Source organism: Gobio gobio (assembly GCF_949357685.1).
Source record: "Gobio gobio genome assembly, chromosome: 14".
NCBI lineage: Eukaryota > Metazoa > Chordata > Actinopteri > Cypriniformes > Gobionidae > Gobio > Gobio gobio.
The window spans coordinates 44,574,699-44,599,233 of NC_137107.1; the positions used below are offsets into that span (position 1 = coordinate 44,574,699).

At 38.8% G+C, this 24,535-nt stretch overlaps 1 protein-coding gene across 5 annotated transcripts in view; it reads right to left on the reverse strand.

Moving 5' to 3' along the window:
- Positions 1–24,535, reverse strand: part of rapgef1b (Rap guanine nucleotide exchange factor (GEF) 1b) — an 82,845-nt gene that overhangs the window by 20,885 nt on the left and 37,425 nt on the right. For 4 of the 5 annotated variants that reach the window (XM_079835501.1, XM_079835499.1, XM_079835498.1 and 1 more), the window contains exons 2-11: positions 18,994–19,136; positions 14,355–14,533; positions 14,041–14,197; positions 13,870–13,958; positions 13,633–13,785; positions 9,222–9,284; positions 7,808–7,928; positions 5,747–5,933; positions 4,722–5,195; positions 539–744 (exon numbers count right to left, since the gene is read on the reverse strand). In XM_079835501.1, the coding sequence (XP_079691627.1) occupies positions 539–744; positions 4,722–5,195; positions 5,747–5,933; positions 7,808–7,928; positions 9,222–9,284; positions 13,633–13,785; positions 13,870–13,958; positions 14,041–14,197; positions 14,355–14,533; positions 18,994–19,136 (1,772 nt within the window). The remainder of the gene's footprint in view (positions 1–538; positions 745–4,721; positions 5,196–5,746; positions 5,934–7,807; positions 7,929–9,221; positions 9,285–13,632; positions 13,786–13,869; positions 13,959–14,040; positions 14,198–14,354; positions 14,534–18,993; positions 19,137–24,535) is intronic. The other variant, XM_079835502.1, reaches the window with a different exon arrangement.

Sequence of the window (24,535 nt, forward strand, 5' to 3'; positions counted from 1 at the left end):
GATGGATGGGTATCACTTTAGACATCCTACTATCTGTATCTTTGCCACTACATGTCAACTAACTTTCATTATATTATTAGTAGTTTGTCATGCTCCCCAAAAGACATTCTACTGATTAAAAGTAACTACATGTCAACTTATTCTACTAACCCAAACCTAACAGTACTAATACTCTAATGAGAGTTAGTCGACATGTAGTTGCAAAGTTATATTAGAATGTCTAAAGCGGACAAAATAAAGTGTAACTTCTGTGGCACAAATTCCCCACAGCATGAGAGTTCCGGTTTGGTAAAGAATCTAATCTGATCTGTAACTCTTTCACAAAAAGCAAAGCAAAGCATAGTTAATCCATATTTTTCCACTTGACTTTACAGCGACCCTGACGTGGCCACCAGACCAGTCACATGGGGCCTAATCTAAAGAACCTCAGTTTGACCTCTCACCTTTAGGAGCTTAACCTTTGCTCCATGCTCAATGCCCTCCGGCACAGGTCACTGATAACATGCATTTGATGATAATGCATTGGATCGTAACTCACCATTTGTCTCTGCTTGGGTGGCAGCGCTGGCGGTGGGACGCCTTCGTGCACAGAGTCCGAGCTGCTGTAGGCATCGTTGACGCCGTAAACCTCCTCAAAGCGCTTGTTCCTCCGCTGCTCGTAAATACTCTCGTTCTGAGGCATCTGGTAGAAGACGGACGGCTGTGGTTCGGAATAATCCTCCACAAACTGCATGTACTGCAGAACTATAGAGAAAAGAAAATTTAGTTAAACGTACAAAAAAAAGAGGCAGTTGCTTGGTTTCTAATTCTGTACCACAATATAAAATGACTGTATATACAGTAGCGGTCAAAAGTTTGTAATTTGAAACGAGTCTCTTCTGATCACCAAGGCTGTATTTATTTAATAAAAAAATACAGTAAAAACGTTAATATTGTTATCGTTTAATATACATTAAAATATGAATTTTCAGCATCTTTACTCCAGTCTTCAGTGTTACGTGATCCTTCAGAAATCATTGTAATATGCTGATTGGCTGATTATTATCAATATTTAAAAACAGTTGTGCTGCTTCATATTTTTCTGGAAACTGTGATACACTACCATTCAAAAGTTTTATTCAGCATTAAATGCATTAAACTGGGTAGAAGTGACAGTAAAGACATTTATAATGTCACAAAAGATTGCCATTTCTTTAAACTTTCTATTCATCAAAGAATCCTGGGGGAAAAATGCATCACGGATTCCATAAAAATATTAAACTGAATATTTGTTTTTAAACATCATAGATAATTAAGCACCAATAATAATGAATAACAATTGAGGACCAAATCGGAATATTAGAATGATTTCTGTGCCGATGTGGCAATGCATAAAATCTCAAAAGGTCCTAATTTTTATTTTTTTTCTTATACAAAATACAACGTCTTATGGTGTTTCTTTTGGGGTGAAATACGACCCAGGCATGTTTCTGAAAGGTATTTCAAGAGATGCATTTGCTCATTAAAAATCGAATTTGTTCTGACTGACTAGGGGTGTCACGATTCTCCAAATCCTCGATTCGATGACATTTTCGATTCTAAGGTCACGGTTCGATTCGATTCTTGATTTTTACATTTACAGGTTGCTATGCCATTTTTAGACTAGACTTTTATGCAATATAATATCGGACCTTTGTTCGCAACGTACTACACTACATTGTCAAATTTAAAACATTTATTAACAACACAATGTAACAATAACTTATATCTTCAGTCAATTGAAAAACTTAAGCAAAATAACCTGCCATCTAGTTTCTCTTTTGTAAGTGCAGTCTTCTTTACAGATGACATTCAAGTTCACAACAAAACAAAGAAAAACAATAAAACAGCCATGTCCATAGTCTTCTCTGAACAATTAAGTGTCTTAACAAACTATTTCCGAACAGTTGAACATATACCACACTGATAACTACTCTTTATCCCCTGAGAATGATGACTGTATTTGTGTTATTATATCATGTTCTTCCTAAAGACGGATATGTTGTTTAGAGCTGCTCTTTGAGTTGTCAAATTTATTTTTATAATAGAACAAGACAAGGCAACTGTAACAATTTTGCAGTTTCAAGTTCTTCTTAAAGAGGAATATGGAAAGAGAACTGCTAAAATATTACTAGAATACTGAAGTCAAGGCAACTAAATGTGCGCTGCTCAGACCTTCAATAACTTTCTCCTTTAAATGATTGTACACGGAGGGAATCACCGTAGCTGTGAGATGCGTTCTACTAGGGATTTCGTAGCGTGGTTCTAGCACCACCGAATAAGGTCGCATCGCATGTCTGCGGCTATGAATACTCCTAACACACGCGTAATTGCATTTGCATGAGTTGAGTTACTTGGAAGTTTCATTCCAAATGAAGACAGAAGAGTAGTTTGTGTTACAGTTGTTGGTTTAACAGATAAATCTATGTTTTTGTGGTGGCTGCGGAGATGCCCTGCCATGTTAGTCGAGCTGCCAGTGAAAGAATATGGTACACGCACATAGCAGAGCTCGCAAACAGTGGCTTTTTTGTCGACAATGCGAACGTTGTCAACATAACTCACTGGAAAGGAGTTCAAGGAGGGGGTTCAAGTTCTGTTGATGGGTCTCCTGCATCTGCAGTTGCCATGCTATCTTTTGAGTTAGAGGAGGTTGACTCGCAGCACTTCAACACGTGTTTTTTTTTTTCGCTTGGCAAGCAACCGGACGTGACAAGGGGGCGTTGCAGCATCGACGATTCCATTTTTTAATTCGAAGTTCGAGATTGTTACTTAATTTAGTTAGATTTTGATTTAAAATCGAAATCGTGACACCCTTTAGCCTGGTCTTACCAGACTCTCACACATTCATTTGTACAGAGAGTCTGGCCGCTCTCCATTGACAAGCGTTTACTTCCTTGTAGGCGGGTACTCTGTTGAAGTTTAAAACTATTGGATCTGCTCAGAGTCACTCTGATCTGCCATAACCAACTGCTAATGTTTGGTCGTGACACATGTCAAGCGCCGTTCGCCTCTGTTTCTCACATGGAAGTCCGCAAATTAATGTGCAGCCACCTTAGTGATAAAACCTAAAACTTGTGCATTCGGATTGGGATTTATTCACGGTGGAGGGGAGAGTTTTGTGATCGGGAACGCGCTGCTCTCGTGGTCCGTGACATGATTGTATGCTGTAAATAAAATGTCATATGCTTGGTATGATAAGAATAAATGCTGCTGTAAATAACGGCCCAATTCAAATGTTTACGTGCTTTTCTTCTTTTTTGTTTTGTTTACGGTGATGAAATATATTGCTCTTGTAAAAACTTGCCAGCATTTAACAGGGTTTCTGCAGGTTTCACCAAGTCAAATTTAAGACTTTTTGAGACCTTTTTAAGACCATTATGAATTAAATTTAAGACCTATAAAAGGAAATGCAGTCACAAATTTACTTGCAAAGTAAATTAATTTATTCAAATTGAACAAATCGATAAACTTGCACTTCCTCATAGCTCAATCCCACCAGGATTTCGTAACTTTTTTTTTGTGGTGATTTTTGAGATCAAAATGACTGATTTTGTGGTGGTAATTTCCAGAAATTATAATTTGCTTTTTTTTTTCATAATTAGGACACCACATTTACCATATTATGTATTATGTTACATGCGCAATAGCTACACATGACCATAATAAAAAACGAAATACATAAATCATGTTTATTTTGGTTTAAAAATAATGTAGGATCTCAAAAAAATGATGTTGATTTTATATTATATTTAGTAATCGCAGAAACACAAAAAACTGGAGGACTATTAGCTGAAGAATAAAATCCATTTTATGTGTCTGTGGTACAATCTGAAAGAGACTCCAATAACACAAAAGCTGATTGGCTGCAATATAAGCTGCATATTGGTCTCATTTCTAGTCGTAATACAGTAAATTATATTTGGACTACTTAAACATTCTAAAGTGCTGCAGGATTTCAATGAGCATTAGAGGTAACGTTACATGTACGTAGGAAAATTAAGACCTGTTTAAAATGATTTAAGACCTAGAACAGAATACTTCAGGGAATTTTTAGACCTTTTAAGACCCCGCGGAAACCCTGATTTAAAGAAATAAAAGTCTAGAAATGCATCCAAATTACAGCGCACGCAACCGAACGGTGCAGTGGTCAAAAAGGTTATATTCTGGTCAAAAATATAGAAAAGATATAAGATATATTCTTGAAAACTCAGAGATTTGGATTCAGAGAGAAATTAAATTACCACACAACCTTGGTGTTTGTCTAAAACAGTAGGTCATTCGGCCGGGGATTTTAACGTGGGTGGTGGGAGACGGACGGCTTCAGCCAACTCCTTCATCACTAACGGAGCGAGCTGGAAAATCAAACTTTTCCCAGGCCACAACATCATGGCCACCAATAAAACTCAGCAAAGATTGTTCTTGCTCCGGCTTTTTTATTCGGCAGCGGTGTTAGGAATTAAGGGCTTCGCTCGCATCGTTCTCCGCCGCCATTACTGAACTACAACTCAAACTAGCGCACGACATCAACGTCATCGCTCTCAGCCACTCCCTCTGTTTGCTGGTAAAAAATAGTTCGGAGAAAACCTAAGAATATACCACAGTCCCAGAAGGAGTACAGAAGGAAAATTAAAATTGAGCGGAAGTACGTAGGAGGGTGGTACACCCTTATGACTGACTGTGATTTTATCAGCATTTTCTCTTACTCTGTTTGCCCTTCTTCTCTGGTAGTGGCGGCGGGCTGTCGGCGTCAGTATACTGTAAGAGTTCATCTCCGCCGTTGACCTGCGGCATGGGCGACACTGGCGTCACCAGCGGGAATGGCGGCGTGGGCTGCTCCTCTTCTGATAGGTTATCGTAGTGCGATGGGAGGCGTTCATAAAGAGGGTACGCCGGTATGATCGGTGCTGACCGTCGCTTCTTCTGCGGGAGGGCGGGTGGAAGCACGCGATTGGTCTGTCCAGGTATGAGGGGCGGGGACCAGTACTCCAGGGAAGCCTGATTGGTGACGGGAGCACTGAAACGCGGGTGGGTGGGGACCTGGGGGGGGCTTAATGACTGCGACTCCCCGTGGCATTCTGGGAGCGGGCTCAGACTGCTGCCAGTGCCGGTGGGAAACGGTAAAGGGTCCGATACGGACAGATCCTGATGTAGGAAGTCGTAATCAGGATCGTATCCCTCTATGGAAAAAGAAGCAGAGGATCAAAACAAGGTAAGCTTTCAAAATTCTAAAAAAAAATGTACTCAAACATTCATAATTCGTAATCGTGAAGTCAAGTCACCACAAAATAACAATCAATGATGCAAACCTGCTGTGTAACCGCTCTAAAAAGACAACTGTCATTATTGACCGTGTTGATTCAGTTTAGTTCAATAACTGATGTATAGTTCGAACTTCATCAATTATGAAATGAGTTCAATTTAACTCTATAATAGTGACTCTATTCAGCTAGAGCATTCAATAACAGTGTCGATGTTGCAAAATTCGTCAATTATGAAGACAAATTTGATTCAGCTATAAAGCAGCTCTACAGAAGACAATAGAGTCGCTATTGAGCTCAATTCAGTTCCCATCTGATAGTGTCAAATCGATGATATTACTGAATATTAATTGTCTTTTAGACCCAAGCTAAGCAAGCCATAGGTGACAGTGGCAAGGAACCCAAACTCCATCAGGTGACAGAAATGGAGGGAGAAACCAAAGGAAAGCACAATGTAATAGTGTGTATACCTAGTGTTTCACAGCTAGTGTTGCGAGAGCACTGCCCGCTGTCTCGCTCCAGGGAAGAGAGCTGCTCGTCGGACTTGCTGAGCTTTCCCATACTGTTACAGGGAGAGAGGCGAGGCGAATCCCCGCCGTACGACTGGCTCCCACCGGAGAAACGTCTCTGGAGGAGCTCCACATCAAACTCCTGCTGCTTTAACCAGAAAACATGCAACCAAAACATCACCATCACACCAGGATTTGCAAAAGCTGATGTTGTAAAGGAATCCTCTGGACTTTAAGCACACTACAATGACATGCACAACGATTATATGAGGTTTTGGGATCAGTCTTTATGATCAAGATTAGTCTGCTCTATTGGCATAACAAAAATTGTACATTAGCATGTCTAAAGCAGCGCAAATAAAGCAAAATAACTACACAGCAAATGGTAAAATACAAATAATTAAATAAATAAATAGATTATACAATTAAATATTTTTTTATTAATAATTAATTTAAATTTAATATGAAATTAACATTAAATTTTTTACTTATAATAACTTAATTTTATTAATTAATTGTGTCCGGTCCTGAATGCTGATTGGTCAAAGCAGCGCTTCAGTCATGTTAAAATACACAATATAAAAATTAGCTTTTATATATATATACATACCAGTTTCCACTTTAATATTATTTTTTATTTTGTAATTTTATAAATTTTTCTGTTAAATTAGTTTTTTTTTTTTTTCAAAATTAGTTAATTCTAAAATTCTATTTTTCTATATAGTTCTTATATAGTGCTGTCAAATCGATTAATCGCATCTAACATAAAAGTTTGTAAATATACTTGTGTGTGAGAGCGAGAGTGTGTGTTTGTGTGAGAGTGTGTGTGTGTGAGATGTGTGTTTGTGTGAGAGTGAGAGTGTGTTTGTGTGAGAGCAAGAGTGTGTGTGTGAGTGTATATATGTGTGTTTATGGTGTGTATGTTTGTGTGAGAGAGAGAGTGTGTGTGGTGTGTGTGTGTGTTTGTGTGAGAGTGTGTGCGTGGTGTGTGTGTGAGAGCGAGAGTGTGTGCGTGGTGTGTGTGAGAGCGAGAATGTGCGTGTATATGTTTGTGTGTGGTGTGTGTGTTTGTGTGAGAGCGAGAGTGTGTGTGTGAGCGAGAGTGTGTGTGTGTGTGGTGTGTGTTTTTTTGTGTGAGCGAGAGTGTGTGTGGTGTGTTTTTTTTGTGTGAGCGAGAGTGTGTGTGTGGTGTGTGTGTTTGTGTGAGAGCGAGAGTGTGTGTGTGGTGTGTGTGAGAGTGTGCGTGTGAGTGTATATGTGAGTGTATATATGTGTGTGTGGTGTGTGTGTTTGTGTGAGAGCGAGAGTGTGTGTGTGGTGTGTGTGAGCGAGAGGATTGTGCATGTGAGTGTATATATGTGTGTGTGGTGTGTGTGTTTGTGTGAGAGCGAGAGTGTGTGTGTGTGGTGTGTGTGTTTGTGAGAGCGAGAGTGTGCGTGTGAGTGTGTGTGAATGTATGTGTGTATGTGTGCGTGTGTGTAGATATATATATATTATATATATATATATATATATATATATATATATATATATATATATATATATATGTGTGTGTGTATGTGTTATATATACACACACTCACACTGTTTGAGTGTGTGTGTGTGTGTGTGTGTGTGTGTGTGTGTGTGTGTGTGTGTGTGTGTATATATATGTTAGATGTGATTAATCGGGATTAATTAATTTGACATCACTAATATTTCTTTATAGTTCTTTATAGTTAGTTAAATTTGAGTAATTTTAGTACTTTAGCTTAAATCTATTTCGGTTCATTTTAATTTAGTTTAAGTTTGTCATCAAATATTTATATTTTATTTCATTTAGGCTTTATTTAAATGAATAAAAAAGCTTTCTATATTTTCAGTTAACAATAACAAAACTGATTCAAACACCATTCAATATTTCAATATTCACATTTAACTTAAAAAAAATCAGGAATAGGGTTGTTCCAAAATAACCAAGAAATCAGGATTAGGCACAGTGCCATCTAAGAGAGTTCAAAGGTCAAAGTTCAAGGTGCCGTACCTGTCTCAGAGCTCCAGGAGGCAGGTTGAGACCACATGAGCCCCGACTCATCGGCGCTACCACGGCAACACGCGTGGGGGAGGAGGCCGACTGTCGCTTCTTGGGAGGCAGAGCGGGCGGGCTATGGGCACAATATGCATAAATATGCAAATGAATTCACAAGTATGAAACAAACAATGTAACAAGGTCAAAAGAAACGAGCACAGACAGTCTACACACAGTTAGCGAGGGTCTAGCCAGGAATTTAATTGGACACACTCACACAAAACACACACATAAAAGTAGCACAGCAGTGGAATGTGTGGGCGGTGAGTTCGGATCTTGGGTTTCCCTGACGATTCTTTACACTTCAATGAAGCTCTACCAGGTAACCATGGAAACATTAGAATAAACTAATCATAGAACACCCAGTGGGAGGGATTAGAGCGGGATGCATCTCTAGTCAAAAATCCTAAAGAAATGTGCACAGGATTCCATTTAGAATTATTATTATATTTTGGAACTATTTCATAAAATCCAAAAGGATTAAATTAGAATATTCTACGAATCAAATTAGATCCAACTGGATAAACAACAGGAGTTTACGAATACTTTCATCTTACTGAACATTTATCGGGTTTTATTTTATCTGAAAGATCCTGAAAAGTCTCTTTTGAGGCACTAAAGGAACATTCTATTGAGAATTATGATACTCCTACTGGAAAGTGCACGAAAAAAAAGCGAAAATTTTCCCTCAGAAATTGCTAGTAAATTAAAAAACTAATTATTACAAAGAAACTACTACTGACACATTGAAGTTATACTCCAAAAGTCTTTGTTTTCTTCACAACTTCAAAAAAACAATCATGCATTCTAAAATTATCCCTATTATGGTGTGTTCACACCAGACGCGAAACAAGCGAATAAATTGCGCTATTCACATAGTTGAACAATGATCCTCATTGTTGTCACTACTAGAGCAAGCTCCTGATTGGTTAACGTGGCGCAAATATCCGCCAAAGTTCAGATTTTTAAACTCGCACCATTCGCATGAATCACGCGTCAAACGCTCAATTCGCGCAAATCGCACCGCAGAATGTCTATTCGCGTCTTTGCATTGACTTAACATGTAAATCACTTGCGCGAAACGCTTTATTCGCGTCTGGTGTGAACGCACCATTAGGATAGACTGCAAAATTCCAACAAAAATTCCCTTCACATTCTTTTTTTTAGGATTTATAGACTATGCCTTATTGGTCAGCCATGCAATCAGGCTTTCCTCCGATTGGCCGTCACTCTGCTACGTGCAGTCCAATTGGACGCACAACACCACACAACCACATGCAGGTAAGGGCCACCGTCCAATCAGGGAGGCCGAGGGGTGTAACTGCGTGATGTCAAAATGCACACAGGAGCACACCATTGGCTAACGTACGTTTCCATCGCTGTGGCCCTCCGCTGCCCGGCAACAGGATCGGAGCACAACTGCATCCTGTTCCTGTCCCATGACAACCAGACGATCACAGAGTACAGAGAAAGAAGACGAACAAACAAGTCCAGAGAAAAATGGATGAAAACAAGAAAATGCAGAAAGACAAAGATGAGTGATTGAAGGACACAAAGATGAAGGAGAGAGAAACAGACACAGTGGTTGAAATGCTAAACAAACAAAGAGACATTAATTAGAGCAGATGTCATATTTAATTTACACAAATGAAAGTGTGGCTGAGAGGGATGGAAGTAGAGTTCGTTTACGTCTTGCGCCGTGTGTCTAATTTGGATTGTACGGTTTTAAGCACTTATCAAGCTATATCTAAATGAGCTGAGTTTTAGAGAAGGCTGTTTGTTCCATACTTAGATGTGAATGCTGTTATAGATATGGTCCATTTAGGTTTCAGGGCCCTTCATAGTACAGAATCTGCCCTCCTTAAGGTTCTTAACAATATTCTATTGGAAGTTGATGCTGGAAAGGTGGTAATACTTATTCCACTTGATCTTAAAGCTGCTTTTGATACCATTGGTCATGGCATGTTACTCTGGTTATTGGAAGATGCTGTTGGTATTAAGGGTACCGACTTGGTTTTAGCCATATTTAAAGAATAGATATTTTTTTGGTTTGTGTGGTAATCTCTACATCAGCTAAATTACACAGTGGAGAGCCACAGGGTTCTATTCTTGGGCCTATTTTATTTTCATTGTATATGTGCACATTAAGGCCCCGATCACACAGAGGTTCGAAAATGCGAGGCGCACTGCACTGCCTTTTATTGGTCGCCGGGGGGCATAAGCAGCGCACATAACACTCTCTGCCAACAGAAATCTATTAAAAAAGGCGCATCTCGCTGCAAAAATGCGTTCTGTGTGATCGGGGCCTAAGTCTTTCCCCGCCAAACACAGAATTTTCTATTTGTGAGAAAATGCTTCCCTGCAAACCTAAAATTTTCCGGGTTTTCACTGTTATACGCTAGGGGGCGCTATTACGCATCTTCTGAATGAGTACAGAATCTCCTGATCAAAACACAGGCGAAGAAAACGCAAAAAAACCCAATCGATCGTATGTAAGCAGATGCATATGTAAAATAACGAGATCATCAACATTAAATATCATAAATCAAAACTGAACTGTTACTGAATGTCGACCCAGGGCGAGCTCTAGGACTGTGCAAGCATTAGGGGTGTTGATGGACTTGATCTACTCTATCTGTGTTTGATCATCGCTCTGAATCTGATCTGGATGTAGTCTTTGACAAAAGCCTGATTGTTTCAACTTTTTGTTCAAAATGTTGACGTTGATAAAAAAGGAATGCATGAAGATGGAATACATTTTTTTTATGTTGTTTAAAAAAAAAAGGGTCTGCCCTTTCTTTATATATTTTGCATGCTCAGATATTCATACAACAAAATATTCTAAGGGCCATAAAATATTTTTTGGAAAATTATCAAAAAACTGTTTTTTAAAAACGCAGTTTAGCACTGATAAAAGCCAACTGTGTTGTCGCCTCACATCGCCTGCGTTGGGGAAAAAAACAGCACCTGAACACACCAAAACCAATTTTTTTTATTTTTATAAAGCATAAAGAAACAGAACAGTGAACGAAGTTCTAGATTTAATTGTAGTTGGGAAATAATCATTTTGGGACTATTTGCAAATAATATTTGCATTAATTTGCGTCAAATATATTGTTCGAGATTTGTCACGTTAGTGAATAAATACATAGATCCGCTGTTAACATCTAAATTCCCTAGTGGTAGAAATTTTGTAAACCATGTGAAAGGTTCCGGGTTCTAATCCGCCCTCATATCGTTTTTTTTCTTCATTAAAATCAAAGATGTTCATCAAAGACGGTATATTAAAAGCAGGGACATATTTGTGTGCAATTTATTTTGTGATTTCACCAGAAAGAATAGAGTCACTGCGACGGCGTGCAGAGCCAAAAGAGAACCTAAACCCCGCCTACTTTGATTTGATTGGCAATCTCAATCATTTTGACATTGACGAGTGCTGTTAGACCTCTGAGGAAGACCAGACTAAAAATATAACTTTCAAACCATTTTGTCCTCTTAAAATACAGAGCTCTGCACAATTAAGTGAGCAATATTCTCAAATATTGTGGGGGACAATTTGCCCATTTCTAATTATTGGGGGGACTTGTCCTCAATGTCTATAGTGGTGACGGCCCTGCGATGCAGAACACACCGAAAAAACTGTAGACGCTCAAAAACGGCCTGACGTTGCCCATCAGCTTGGCGTGTCCCTGGCTTCAGGCTCAATTTGACTACTGACTGACTAGTAACTACTGTAATTCTTTATTTATAGGTACTTCTCAGAGTCAATTATCTCATCTTTAATTAGTGCAAAATGCGGCCACCAGGCTTTAGATTTGTACAAAGAAGAGAGGTTATTATACCCCAGTTTTGACATTTTTACACTGGTTGCCTGTAAAATTCAGAATTGAGTTTAAGATTTTTTTGCTGGTATTGCACCAAAATATATTGCTGATCTTTTGATATCTTATCAAAACACAAGGCATATGATCTTCCAGCCAGATGATTCTCCATGTTCCCAAAACTAGATTAAAATCAAAGGGAGATAAGGCCTTTTCTGTGGTTGCTCCTCGCTTATGGAACCCGTCCAATGCACATTAAATCTTCCCCATCTATTAAAGCCTAGTTTGAAGACGCATCTTTTTAGTATGGCTTTAAGATTTGAAGAAAGTGATTTAATTGTGTTCGTGTGGATATACTGTATGTGATTTATTATGCTGGAAAACACTTTGGTCAACGGCAGTTGTTTTAAATGTGCTTTAGAAATAAAATTTGTAATGTATTGCATTGTACTGTGTAAATGGCTCATGCATAATCTAGCGTGCAGGGAGGCTGATGGCTGATATAACGATAATATATATATATATATATATATATATATATATATATATATATATATATATATATATATATATTTAAACATTAGAGACGCTGATATAGAGTATCAGTATAGAGACAGCTATTTAGAGTTCCCTTTCAAGAGTATTCTCGTATTGCGCAAGTCACCTGATGCTATGAGGAAAAACTCCTTTTCTCGAGAATATTGAAGCCAAAATTATCCTTATAATTTTATATATGAACAAACAAACATTTCTTAAATAAACATTTACAACGAGAAAGACATATGAAAAACAAAGAGACTAGGACAAAATATATAGCCAATAAAAGGGGTTGTTGAATATGCACAGTATTTTTTTTTATAAAAAAATATAAAAATAGAAGTAGTTTGCTATAGAAGTTGTTTCTAAAAGCAGAAAAAAATAATTAAAAAACAGCTATGCATATGGATTATCAGACATAAAAAAAATGCTATTAAATTATTAAAAATATAAACAAACAGATTTAATGATGCAAAATGAGATGCACATTAAATATTAAAGATTAAATGAACATTTATTTACATTATATTTATTTAAATTAACACAACTTGAAATTGTGGTAATCTTAAAATGCCTAAATATCAGGCCATTTATTAGCACATCATTTATTGAAAATGTGCAAAACTTAGTGAACGAACTACAGCTCCCAGTCCAGCTCTAGCCTTGTTTTCGTTGATGTTAAATTAAGTATGTCATGTACTCTGACTAAAGTCTACAGCTGACATGATCTCATACACCCTCCACACACATCTCTTGTCATCAGACGGCAAAAATAACTCCCAACCATCCATAATTCCCCTTCACAGGAAGTGTGTAAGATGCAGTTACTACTGCATGTCTCTAATCACAGACAAAAAGTAAATACAAAAAACGCCTTCGAGAGATGATGCTGTCACATAAATGTGTGTATCGGATGTGTTCTTTCAAATACATTTTGCTACTTACTTGAGGAAAAAAGGAGATTTAAGAATGAACATGATGGAAATTACAAATCACTAAAAATATTACAGACTGCAATTTATTCCACTCACTACTTCCTAGTGCACACTAATATACTCCCTGAGTAGATACTACAACGTACACCTAAAGTATACTTGATGTTCCCCTCATCAATGCACCCTACACACTACACACAAGCATATTTACCTTAATCTGTCGGCTGTAAAGGAAACAGTGAGGTATCAAAATGATTTGAGACAGGACCCAAATGAAGGCCAGAGTTTAGGAATGGCATACTAGGCTAACATTCACTGTGCTTGCAGTATTTAGCATGTATTCATGCAGTTCTCAGCATGTATGGAATACTTCGATGACCAACTGCGTTTAGCAGAAAGCAATCCAACAGACTCCAGCCTTTGATTTCAAGTGTGAAAAATGAAACCACAAACAACAATTTCAGATTTCCAAGCCACACTCCCTTACCTGTGCTCTGCCAGTTTGAGTCCTGGTAGAGGAGGTTTGGGCGGAGCCACCTCCTCCTCTGACATGTCAGTCAAGCTGTCAGTGGGCGTGACAATGGGCGTGGTCTTACTCAGGATCGCCTTCTCTCGTTCAGTTAGAGGATTTTCACACACACTGAGAAAGAGAGAGAGAGAGAAACATTGTTAAACTGTCTCTATGCAATTCTGTTGAATCCATATCGGGCCGTTATGACTGTACCTCTCAGCTTTGGTCACAGGAGGCGCTGGTTTGCTAGGGGACGTCGGGGACGGTTGCTCCTGTTTCTCTATTGTGAGTTTCACCAGCTCCTGTTACAAACGCACACACTCAGGTTATAAATATGCCAGTGTTGTTTTAACCTTGTCACAAATGCACATCTCATCCCCTCACCTTCACACCATCCAGCACGCCTTTGATCACCGTGGTGACAGTTGCCACAGTGTCCTTGTCGTCGAGGTCGATGCCCTCCAGCATCACCTGGTCAGACCAACGAATGAGATTCGCCAAACTCTGATATACGCGGTTATGACAGGAGGACATTGCCGAGCTGTGATGGGAGAGGGAGAATAATGGAGAGAGGCTGCATGCAAGCTTTAAAATGCATTCATATATAGCACTGTATTTTAAAGAATACCATGGCATTGCCATTGTACATGTCGAAAAAACAAGTGTTAATATTGTTTTGTTAGCGCTGGTCCTCTCACCTGTGCTGTATTCGAGCCTCGACCTGCATCAGAGGTAATATGGCCTCCAAAACTTTACTAGCCGAGCCAGGAAGCATCTGGAGAACTTTCGTATCGACGCTCATCTTGTCCACAATCGTCTTAAAGTAACGCAGAGCGCTCACCACCTCCTTCTCCTGCTCCTCCAATCGACTCACCTTCTGTTAAACGACAGTAATACTATTTACAGACGATGGAAAGTTGATGTTTGAGATGACAGAGCGGCAAAAGAGTTACTGTAGAGTTGAGAGAACAGCAGTAGAGATATTCTACAGCTAAAAAATGTGTGGAGATGATCTTTACCGAGATAGAGCTGCAGTAGATCTAAAGTAGAACTTAAAGCATAGAGTCAATGTTCACCGACAGAGCGTCACTAGAGCTGCTGTAGAATTAAGGTGGTATAGTTATTGTACTGATGTAGAAAGGCAATAGTGTTACTGTAGAGTTATGAGGCTGTAAAGGTAATGTTTACTGTGGTAGAGCAGCAGCAGATTTACTGTAGAGTTGAGAGTACATTAATAAGGATGGAAAGTTGATGTTAAAGCGGCAACAGAATTACAGTAGAGTTGAGAGAGCAGTATTAGAGTTATTCTACAGCTAAAAATTAGTGGAGATAATCCTTACAGAGATAGAACTGCAGTAGATCTACAGTAGAACTTAAAGCGTAAAGTTAATGTTCACAGACAGAGTGGCATTAGAGTTAAGAGGGAATATAGATAATGTGAACTGATGTAGAGGGATAGTAGAGTTAAAGGATTAGTTCACTTTTAAATAAACTTTTGCTGATCATTTACTCACCCCCATGTCATCCAAGATGTCCATGTCTTTCTTTCTGCAGTCGAAAAGAAATGAAGGTTTTGGATGAAAACAGTCCAGGGGTTTCCTCCATATAATGGACTTCAATGGGCTCCAAACGGTTCAAGGTTCAAATGACAGTTTCAGTGCAGCTTCAAAGGGCTTTAAACAATACCAGACGATGAATAAGGGTCTTATCTAGCGAAACGATCAGTTTCTGCGAGAAACCGAGCAGTATTTATGCTATTATTTTATCTCTTAACAGAGGAACGCGATCGTCTCTGAGCTCCGCCATAACTTCCGGAGAGTGAGGTCAAATTTGATCGTGGTCATAGATGTATATGTAGATTCCTCATTAGCGACTGCACGGATCAGTAGAATGAGGCATCTACTATCGATATATCAATGACCACGATCAAATTTGACCTCACTCTCCGGAAGTGATGGCGGAGCTCAGAGACGATCGCGTTCCTCTGGTAAAATAATAGCATAAATACTGCTCGGTTTCTCGCAGAAACTGATCGTTTCGCTAGATAAGACCCTTATTCATCGTCTGGTATCGTTTAAAGCCCTTTGAAGCTGCACTGAAACTGTCATTTGGACCTTGAACCGTTTGGGTCCCACTGAAGTCCATTATATGAAGAAAAACCCTGGACTGTTTTCATCCAAAAGCTTAATTTCTTTTCGACTGCAGAAAGAAAGACATGGACATCTTGGATGACATGGGGGTGAGTAAATTATCAGCAAACGTTTATTTAAAAGTGAACTAATCCTTTAAAGTAGAGTTCTAAAAAATAAAAAGGTATGGAGATATTTAAAGAGAAAGAGCTGCAGTAGAGCTACTGTAGAACTTAAAGCAAAGAGTTAATTTTCAAAGACAGATCGTCACTAGAGTTGCTGTAGAATTCAGATGGTATAGTTAACATACTGATGTAGAAAGGCAGTAGTGTTACTGTAGAGATCTGAGGCTGTAAAGTTAATGTTCACTGTGGTAGAGCAGCAGCAGATTTACTGTAGAATTGAGAGTACATTAATAAGGATGGAAGTCTTTTTTGCAGTGATAGAGAGGCAACAGAGTTACAGTAGAGTTGAGAGAGCAGCAGTAGAGATATTCACCAGCTAAAAATTTGTGGAGAATCTTTACAGAGATAGAGCTGCAATAGAGCTACTGTAGAACTTAAAGCATAGAGTTAATTTTCACCGACAGAGAGTTGCTGTAGAATTTCGATGGTATAGTTAACATACTAATGTAGAAAGGCAGTAGTGTTACTGTAGAGATCTGAAGGTGTAAAGTTAATGTTTACTGTGGTAGAGCAGAAAAATATTTACTGTAGAATTGAGATTGAGAGTGCATTAAATAGGATGGAAAGTCGCTGTTTGCAGTGATAGAGAGGCAACAGAGTTACAGTAGAGTTGAGATAGAGTAGCAGTAGAGATATTCTACAGCTAAAAAGGTGTGGAGATGATCTTTACAGAGCTGGAGCTACAATAGAGCTACTGTAGTATATAAAGCATAAAGTTAATGTTCACAGACAGAGTGGCATTAGAGTTGCGAGGGGATATTAATTATGTGAACTGATGTAGAGGGATAGTAGAGTTAATGTAGAGTTCTGAAGGTGGAAAGTTGATGTTTACTGTGGCAGAGCAGCAGTAGAGCTACTGTATAATTGAGAGTACATTAATTAGGATGGAAAGTTGATGTTTGCGGGAGTTACAGTAGAGTTGAGATAGAGCAGCAGTAGAGTTATTCTGCAGTTAAAAATGAGTGGAGATAATCTTTACAGAGCTAGAGCTGCAGTAGAGCTACTGTAGAACTTAAAGCATAAAGTTAATGTTCACAGACAGTGTGCCATTAGAGTTGCGAGGGAATATTAATTATGTGAACTGATGTAGAGGGATAGTAGAGTTAATGTAGAGTTCTGAGGGTGGAAAGTTGATGTTTACAGTAGTAGAGCAGCAGTAGAGCTACTGTAGAAATGAGAGTACATTAATTATGATGGAAAGTTGATGTTTGTGGGAGTTACAGAAGAGTTGAGAGAGCAGCAGTAGAGTTATTCTGCAGTTAAAAATGTGTGGAGATAATCTTTACAGAGATAGAGCTGCAATAGAGCTAATGTAGAATTGAGAGTACATTAATTAGGATGGAAAGTCATTGTTTGCTGTGATAGAGAGGCAACAGAGTTACAGTAGAGTTGATATAAAGCAGCAGTGGAGATATTCACCAGCTAAAAAGGTGTGGAGATGATCTTTACATAGCTAGAGCTGCAATAGAGCTACTGTAGAACTTAAAGCGCAAAGATAATGTTCACACACAGTGGCATTAGAGTTAAGAGGGAATAAAGATTATGTGAACTGATGTAGAGGGATAGTAGAGTTAATGTAGAATTTAGAGTACATTAATTAGGAAAGAAAATTGATGTTTGCGGATAATAGAGCGGCGAGTTACAGTAGAGTTGAGCAGCAGTAGAGCTACTATAGAACTTAAATCGTAAAGTAAATGTTCACAGACAGAGTGGCACTAGAGTTGCATTAGAGTTAAGAGGGTATACTGTTTATGTGCACTGATGAAGAAGGGTAGTAGAGTTAATGTAGAGTTCTGAGGGTGGAAAGTTAAAGGGTAACTAAACCCCTGCTCAGAGCTTAACTCCACCCACTGGCAATTTTCAAAAAATGCTGGAAAAGTGGGCAGAGCCCGGCGGACACAGAGGGGATGAACCGAGGGCGGGGCTGAGCGGAGGGCGTGCACCTGAGACCCGCAGTGACGGATTGACTGACAGCTGTCAGACTCGCGAGTTGCAAAGATGGAGAATGACTGGAGTGACGCCAGCTTTGCAACAGAGCGGTCATTCTCCCCCACCTTCACCTGAAGTGGAGGAGGGTGGATTGTCTGTAACAGACACAAACCCGGAGCCTTATCAATGCGAGCCGCTGCTCAAACTGCATTAACTCCCGATGCCGACGATGCTAGTGAAGCAGCCGCGCAAGAGAACTGACCTAATCTATCTGCGTCCGCGGCAACCACTTGCGTGTCAGAGTTTGAAAGCGCGTCTCATGTATGAAAATTATCTGTACACATGACGGGCGGCAATAATATCGCAAGAAAAGCCTGACGTGTAGGCCTACTGACAACTGCATTATTTAACCGTATTTTCTTCAATACAATGTTAAAGCAAGTGTCAAGTGAGTTTCATTCATAATGTTTACTTCATGTAATATGACAGTTCATACTGGAGTGAAGCCGTTCTCATCGTGTGATTGGGGGAAACATTTCTGAGGGCGTGGTGAGCTCATGCTAGGGGCGTGGATAGTGAGCCGTTGGAAGTGCCATCCTACGTCACGATGTACCACAACGTCCAATAGGAAAATTCAACTGCAGTAGCCACCGTTCAACCTTAAGAGGGCAGCACTTTGGCGGTTTTACACCATATTTTATAGAATTAAAACACTTTATACTCAAATGTCAAAACATTTACTCGAATCAATGAACAGCATTAATAAAGCCCCATTATTACAGATCATTAACTAAAAAAAGTTGGTTTAGGGTTTAGTTACCCTTTAATGTTTACTGTGGTATAGCAGCAGATTTACTGTAGAATTGAAAGAAGAGAGTTATTGATCACTGACGTAGAGCGACCGTAGAGTTGCTGTAAAGATGAGAGGGTTGTGTTTGGAGTAACTGTAGAGGTAAGAGGGTGGAAAGTTAATGTTAACTGTGAAAGAGCAGCAGTAGAGTAACTATAGAGTTAGTGGAAAGTTAATATCGACTAATGTAGAGTTACAGTAGAATGACAGTAGAACTCAAAAGAAGAGGGTAGAGTTGCTCTACCTTGTTGACCGGTTTCTCTGGAGTCTTCACTGCAGGCTCTGGCTGGAGCTGTTTGCCTTTCTTAGATGGAGTTCTTTTAATCTTCGGGGAATGAAATTTCATCAATTTCATTGTGAAAGAGGAGAGGTGAGACTTCTGGGATTCTGGAAAACAATAAAAAACAAAGGATAAATTCACAAGACAAAACAAGCACACAGAAGAAATTCGTTCAGGCTTCATCTTTGACAAACTCACAGCACTGTTTTGGTTATCAGAGAGATGACAGATACATTTAGAGAGACGATCTGTCACCGACAAAGGAGGGTGGGATATTTACAACCTGCAATCAATGCAAGATCGGAGTCATTTTATATAATAAGCACAATTAAGCTATACAAATAAACACATTCAAGCATTGCTGGCGATAAACATCACCAAACAAACATGCTCCCACAGGCAATTACATAAACTCCAATCCCCGTCTGTGGGGTTTTATCATAATTGGAATTTTATGGGCAGTAATTACAGAGAAAGCGTGAGAGAGACAGTATACACGCGCACGCGCACGCGCACGCGCACGCACACGCACACGCACACGCACACACGTTGTATTTCTTAATTTATCATTCTGTTCAGGTAAGATCTGTTATAATAATATGTTATATTATTCTCAACATGCACAATTCAGAATTTGCACAGCTCATTCAGAAATCATTAGGGATGCACCCATATGAAAAATTTGGCAGACACGACATCTCTTTATATTTGAAAGCCGATACTCGATATATTGGGCAAAATCGGAATCAAAATTTTTATATAATTTTTGAGAGCTTGATTACAAAAGCAAAAGTCTCACCATTAAAAGCCAACACAATATACCAGATAGCGTCTGGTTTAAGATGTGCTTTTTTGGGCGGTAAATAATGGCAGTATGGCACATATACCAGTAAATTTACAAGCACAATCCTTACTCAATCACCTCACATGATTCATTTAAATACTCTCCTCCCATTAATACTGCGTCCGAAAGGGAAACTCTCTCAAATGCATATGCAATAAGGTCAGCCGCAAAAATTAGCAAAAAAGAGAGTTTGCGCTGGCGCATGCTGTTAGTAAATCTGGCACAAAATGTATAAAGTAATCAAATGTATAAAAAACAAAACAAATGCATAGTCTTTACTGTGTAAATTCAGGGTTTCTGCAGGTTTCACCAAGTCAAATTTAAGACTTTTTAAGACCTTTTAAATACTATTATGAATTAAATTTAAGACCTATTTAAAAGAAATGCAGTCATGAAATTACTTGCAAAGTAAATTCATTTATTCAAATTGAACAAATCGATAAACTTGCATCGATAAACTTGCACTTCCCCATAGCTCAATCCCACCAGGATTTAGCTTTTTTTTAATGATTTTTGAGATCAAAATGACTTAATTTGTGGTGGTAATTTCCAGAAATTTGCATAATTAGGATACCACATTTACTATGTTATGTATTATATTAGATGCACAATAGTCACACATGACAATAGAACAAACCAAATGCATAAATCTTGTTTATTTTGGTTTCTTGCCATTATTTTGCGGTGAAATGACAAATTATGCAGGACCTCAAAAAATGCATTGTTGATTTTTCATTGTATTTAGTAATCGCGGAGATGCGAAAAACGTGAGGACTATTAGCTGAAGAATAAAATCCATTTTATGTGTCTGTGGTACAATCCAAAAGAGACTCGCGCCAACACCACGAAAGCTGATTAGCTGCAATATAAGTTGCATATTGGTCTCATTTGTAGTCGTAATACAACAAATTATATTTGGACTAGCGACAGAAAGAACTACAACACCACGGAATTAAAAAACAAAACATTCTAGAGCGCTGAGGGAGCATTTGAGGTAGCGTTACATGGACAATTAAGACCTGTTTGAAATTATTTATGACCTAGAACAGAATAATCCCACGAATTTAAGACTTTTGAAGGCCTCAAATTTAGAACGGCCTTTTTTTAGACTTTAAGACCCAACGGAAACCCTGAAATTAAATATACATTTATTCTTATTAAAGTTACAAAAGTAGTTCAGTCAAGAGCAGTGAGAGATTTTCTGTGACAGCAGGTCAATTTGGATGCTGTCACTTTAAGACCTGATTCACGAATCCATTACGCTGCATTCACACGGGGCGTCGGTGTTAACGCTTGACGGAGGGCGTGTCTGAAGCTTGGCGCTGATGCGACCGTCATAATTGGTTAACGTCTGCTCTAGGGTATTTGCATAGGGCGATCTGATAAATCTTCAACTTCTGCCGCTTGCAACGCGGTGGAACCCACAATTCAATTCAGCATTCAAAGTAAATGAGAAGCGTTAACGCAGACACCCCGTGTGAATGCAGCGTTATACTTGTGTGCTTTCTCTCTAAACTGTTCACTTAAAGGGCACCTATTATGCAAAATCCACTTTTACATGATGTTTGAACATAAATGTGTATTGACAGTGTGCGTAAACAACCACCCTATAACGATAAAAATCCACCCAGTATTTTTTTTTTAATCCCCAAAAATCATAAGCAGTATTTCAGAACAAGCTGTTCTCAGATTCTCCGCAGTGTGACATCACACTGGCCCGCCCACAAGGTTTGACTGACACTGCCATTTTAACATAGACCCGCCCTGTGAGACCTGTATGCAATCTGCCATGCACAGGAGAGATGTATATGCTACGCCCTCTTCTAAAGACTGGGCGGGGATATGCAGCTCATTTACATTTAAAGCGGTACACACCAAAACAGCGCTTTTTATAGACAGGCCTCAAAATGACATTTTCAACATGTTATAATAAATGATCTGTGGGGTATTTTGTGCTGAAACTTCACAGACAAATTTTGGGGACACCCAAGACCAATATGACATTGTGTAAAAAGGGGCATAATAGGTGCCCTTTAAGACATAAATGACTCCGTTTACTTGCAAATACATGGTCACTTTGAAACATAGATATTTGTACTTTACCATTCAAGCCCAATTAGGCGGCAAAAAGCACTCTCTCACAGTTCTCACACACTCTATGTGCATGTTGCGTATCTCTCAGACAGCACTGATAAATTCTCTCAGAGAGTGTGCGCATACACTTAAATGAGTTGTCTTTCATGGCCAACTGTGCTTCAGCGGTTTAAACTCGCCTGTTTTTAAACCACAATGCTTAAAAACATGCACAGCAACGGCACATGGGCGTAACCACGATAGAGACGATAGTCCACAATCTCTATATTGCTGGTCACATATTTCAGACTTCTTTTTACCCCTAAGCGAAGAACGAAAAAGAACTTTGCCTTCATGAGACGCAGGAAACCACATGTCATGTTTATGTGTGTTCGGTGTGCATGTTGACAGCCATTGTTGCAGAAAGGGGCTCTGCCTTTCCGTTCAGAGCGTGCTCAGAACAATGCCTTCTGGGTAAAACGGAAAAGTCTTATTGAAAACTTACATGGGTGGAGCCATTATGCTCTAATACACACACATACAACTCTTAATTAACACACATGCATGGTGGGCGTATATTAAAGCCTGTAGGCTGAAAGGGAAAGCAGTGGAGCGTGGGTAATGTAGTACTTTAAAATGTAACCACCACTAAAATCCATACTACTGATCCACATTACACACCAGCACTCACTAATCAATCTCTACAATACAATACTGAGTGTGTAAATGGCTGCAACATACAACATGAATGTAGTTATGACTCAAGCCACTTAGCATTGTGCAATTTTATGTGCAGTGAAGACTAACAACTGAGTCGCATGCAGAGCACAACCTACTATTTTTGAAAGAAAGTAATGCACAGAATGCCCAGATGACCTGCCACTTTTAACCAAATGTGCAGTTTGCAACCGCAGAAGACCATGTGGGATACTCTGTCCCACAATGCAAAGTGCTCTACTTGACCTTCCGTGTCCAGTGTGATGGATGAACCAGAAGTGGCATCAGTCTGACTCATAATTGGATCTGACTGACAAAAGTTAAGATGTTTTTGACATTTAAGAGATTAAAACCGAATGCAATCGCTGAATTGAAGATGCAATGTGTCATGCAACAACAATGTTAGAAATGCTTATTGGTGCATTCTGCATTATGTTTCACAAACTATTAAAATAGGCACAGTGTGCTGAAAAACTGGAAAAAGGAGAGGCACAAATTTTACATGCATTTTATGCCATTTTTACATGCATTATTTTGTGGCAAGCAAGTACCATTAAAGGATTTGATAAAAACTAACAATGATTAGTGTAAATCATCAGAAAGCACTGGATCAACAAAACAAATTACATAATGTTAAATGTAAAAATTTGGTTTGGTCAATACATTATTATTTAAAACGTGCAATTATTTCACTGTCTTCGATGACATCCAAATAATTGTGGTTAATTTAGTCTCCTTTTATGTTCATGTTCAAGCCTAATACATATACAATACATGACCTTAAGTATGCAATTCACGATCACATTAAAGCCACAATGTGCCATTTTTCGCCGCTAGAGGTCATTTATTCAAAACAAAGGCGTAGCTTGATGACGGCGAGATTTCGCGGAGTGTGTATAATGCCACAGTAGAGCGCTTCCGCTTCTTCCGGTCAAGTGTGTGTGGGGTAACGCAGCTCTGTTTTATCATATTATACATTTGAGTGTGTTGAAAGCTATGTTATCATTCTACGATGAGACACTTGTTCACACTGCAGTAAGGTGCGATATTGAAGAAAAATGTGATATGCGATATCCTTGTTAAATAATGCGATATTCGATATGCGATACAATATTGCTTTAAGTATGTAAAATCTATTTCTTTCCCCAACTGATATCTTTCACTTAAAGCATAACCGACTGTGTTTACATGAATACTCATCAAGACAGCCATTTTGACATAACTGTGTGTATTTGACATTTCGAGTGTGTAACAAGACACGAAAAAAGAACAGCTTTTGCTCATGTTTCGGTGTGCGTGTCAGACAAGGAGTTGTTTATCGCAAGTTATTGCGTTTAATAACTGTTTTTAATGTCAAGCAAGTCACATAAGTAAAAGTCGTGTGCCCAGTCTATTCTCTGCTATGCATCGACCTAAAACTTACACTTTTCACAATGTTGAAGTAGCCTATTAAAATCATTCAGATATTGCGTGCCATTGCGATATGTACATTTGCGATATTTCGATATATTGCGCACCCCTATTAGGCATGGTAAAAACATGGTATTTGTGGTAAATCAAGAAAAAGAGATTTAAACAATATGACTGTGTTGAGCTATATAATAATAATAATAATAATAATAATAATAATAATACATTTTATTTATAAAGCACTTTACATTTTTTAAAGAAAATTTCAAAGTGCTACAAAGGGAGGAACAGATTTAATAAAGCAGTTAGAGCAATTAAAAACTAAGTTAAAATCAGCTTCCAACTAAAATGATCAGTCCTCTGATGACGTGAAAGTGACGCGACAGGGCGCACAGCTGTCCAGATAGAAGGGATGGTTTCACCAGACAGAGAGTTAACAAACTTTCGCTGAGCACCTGGATG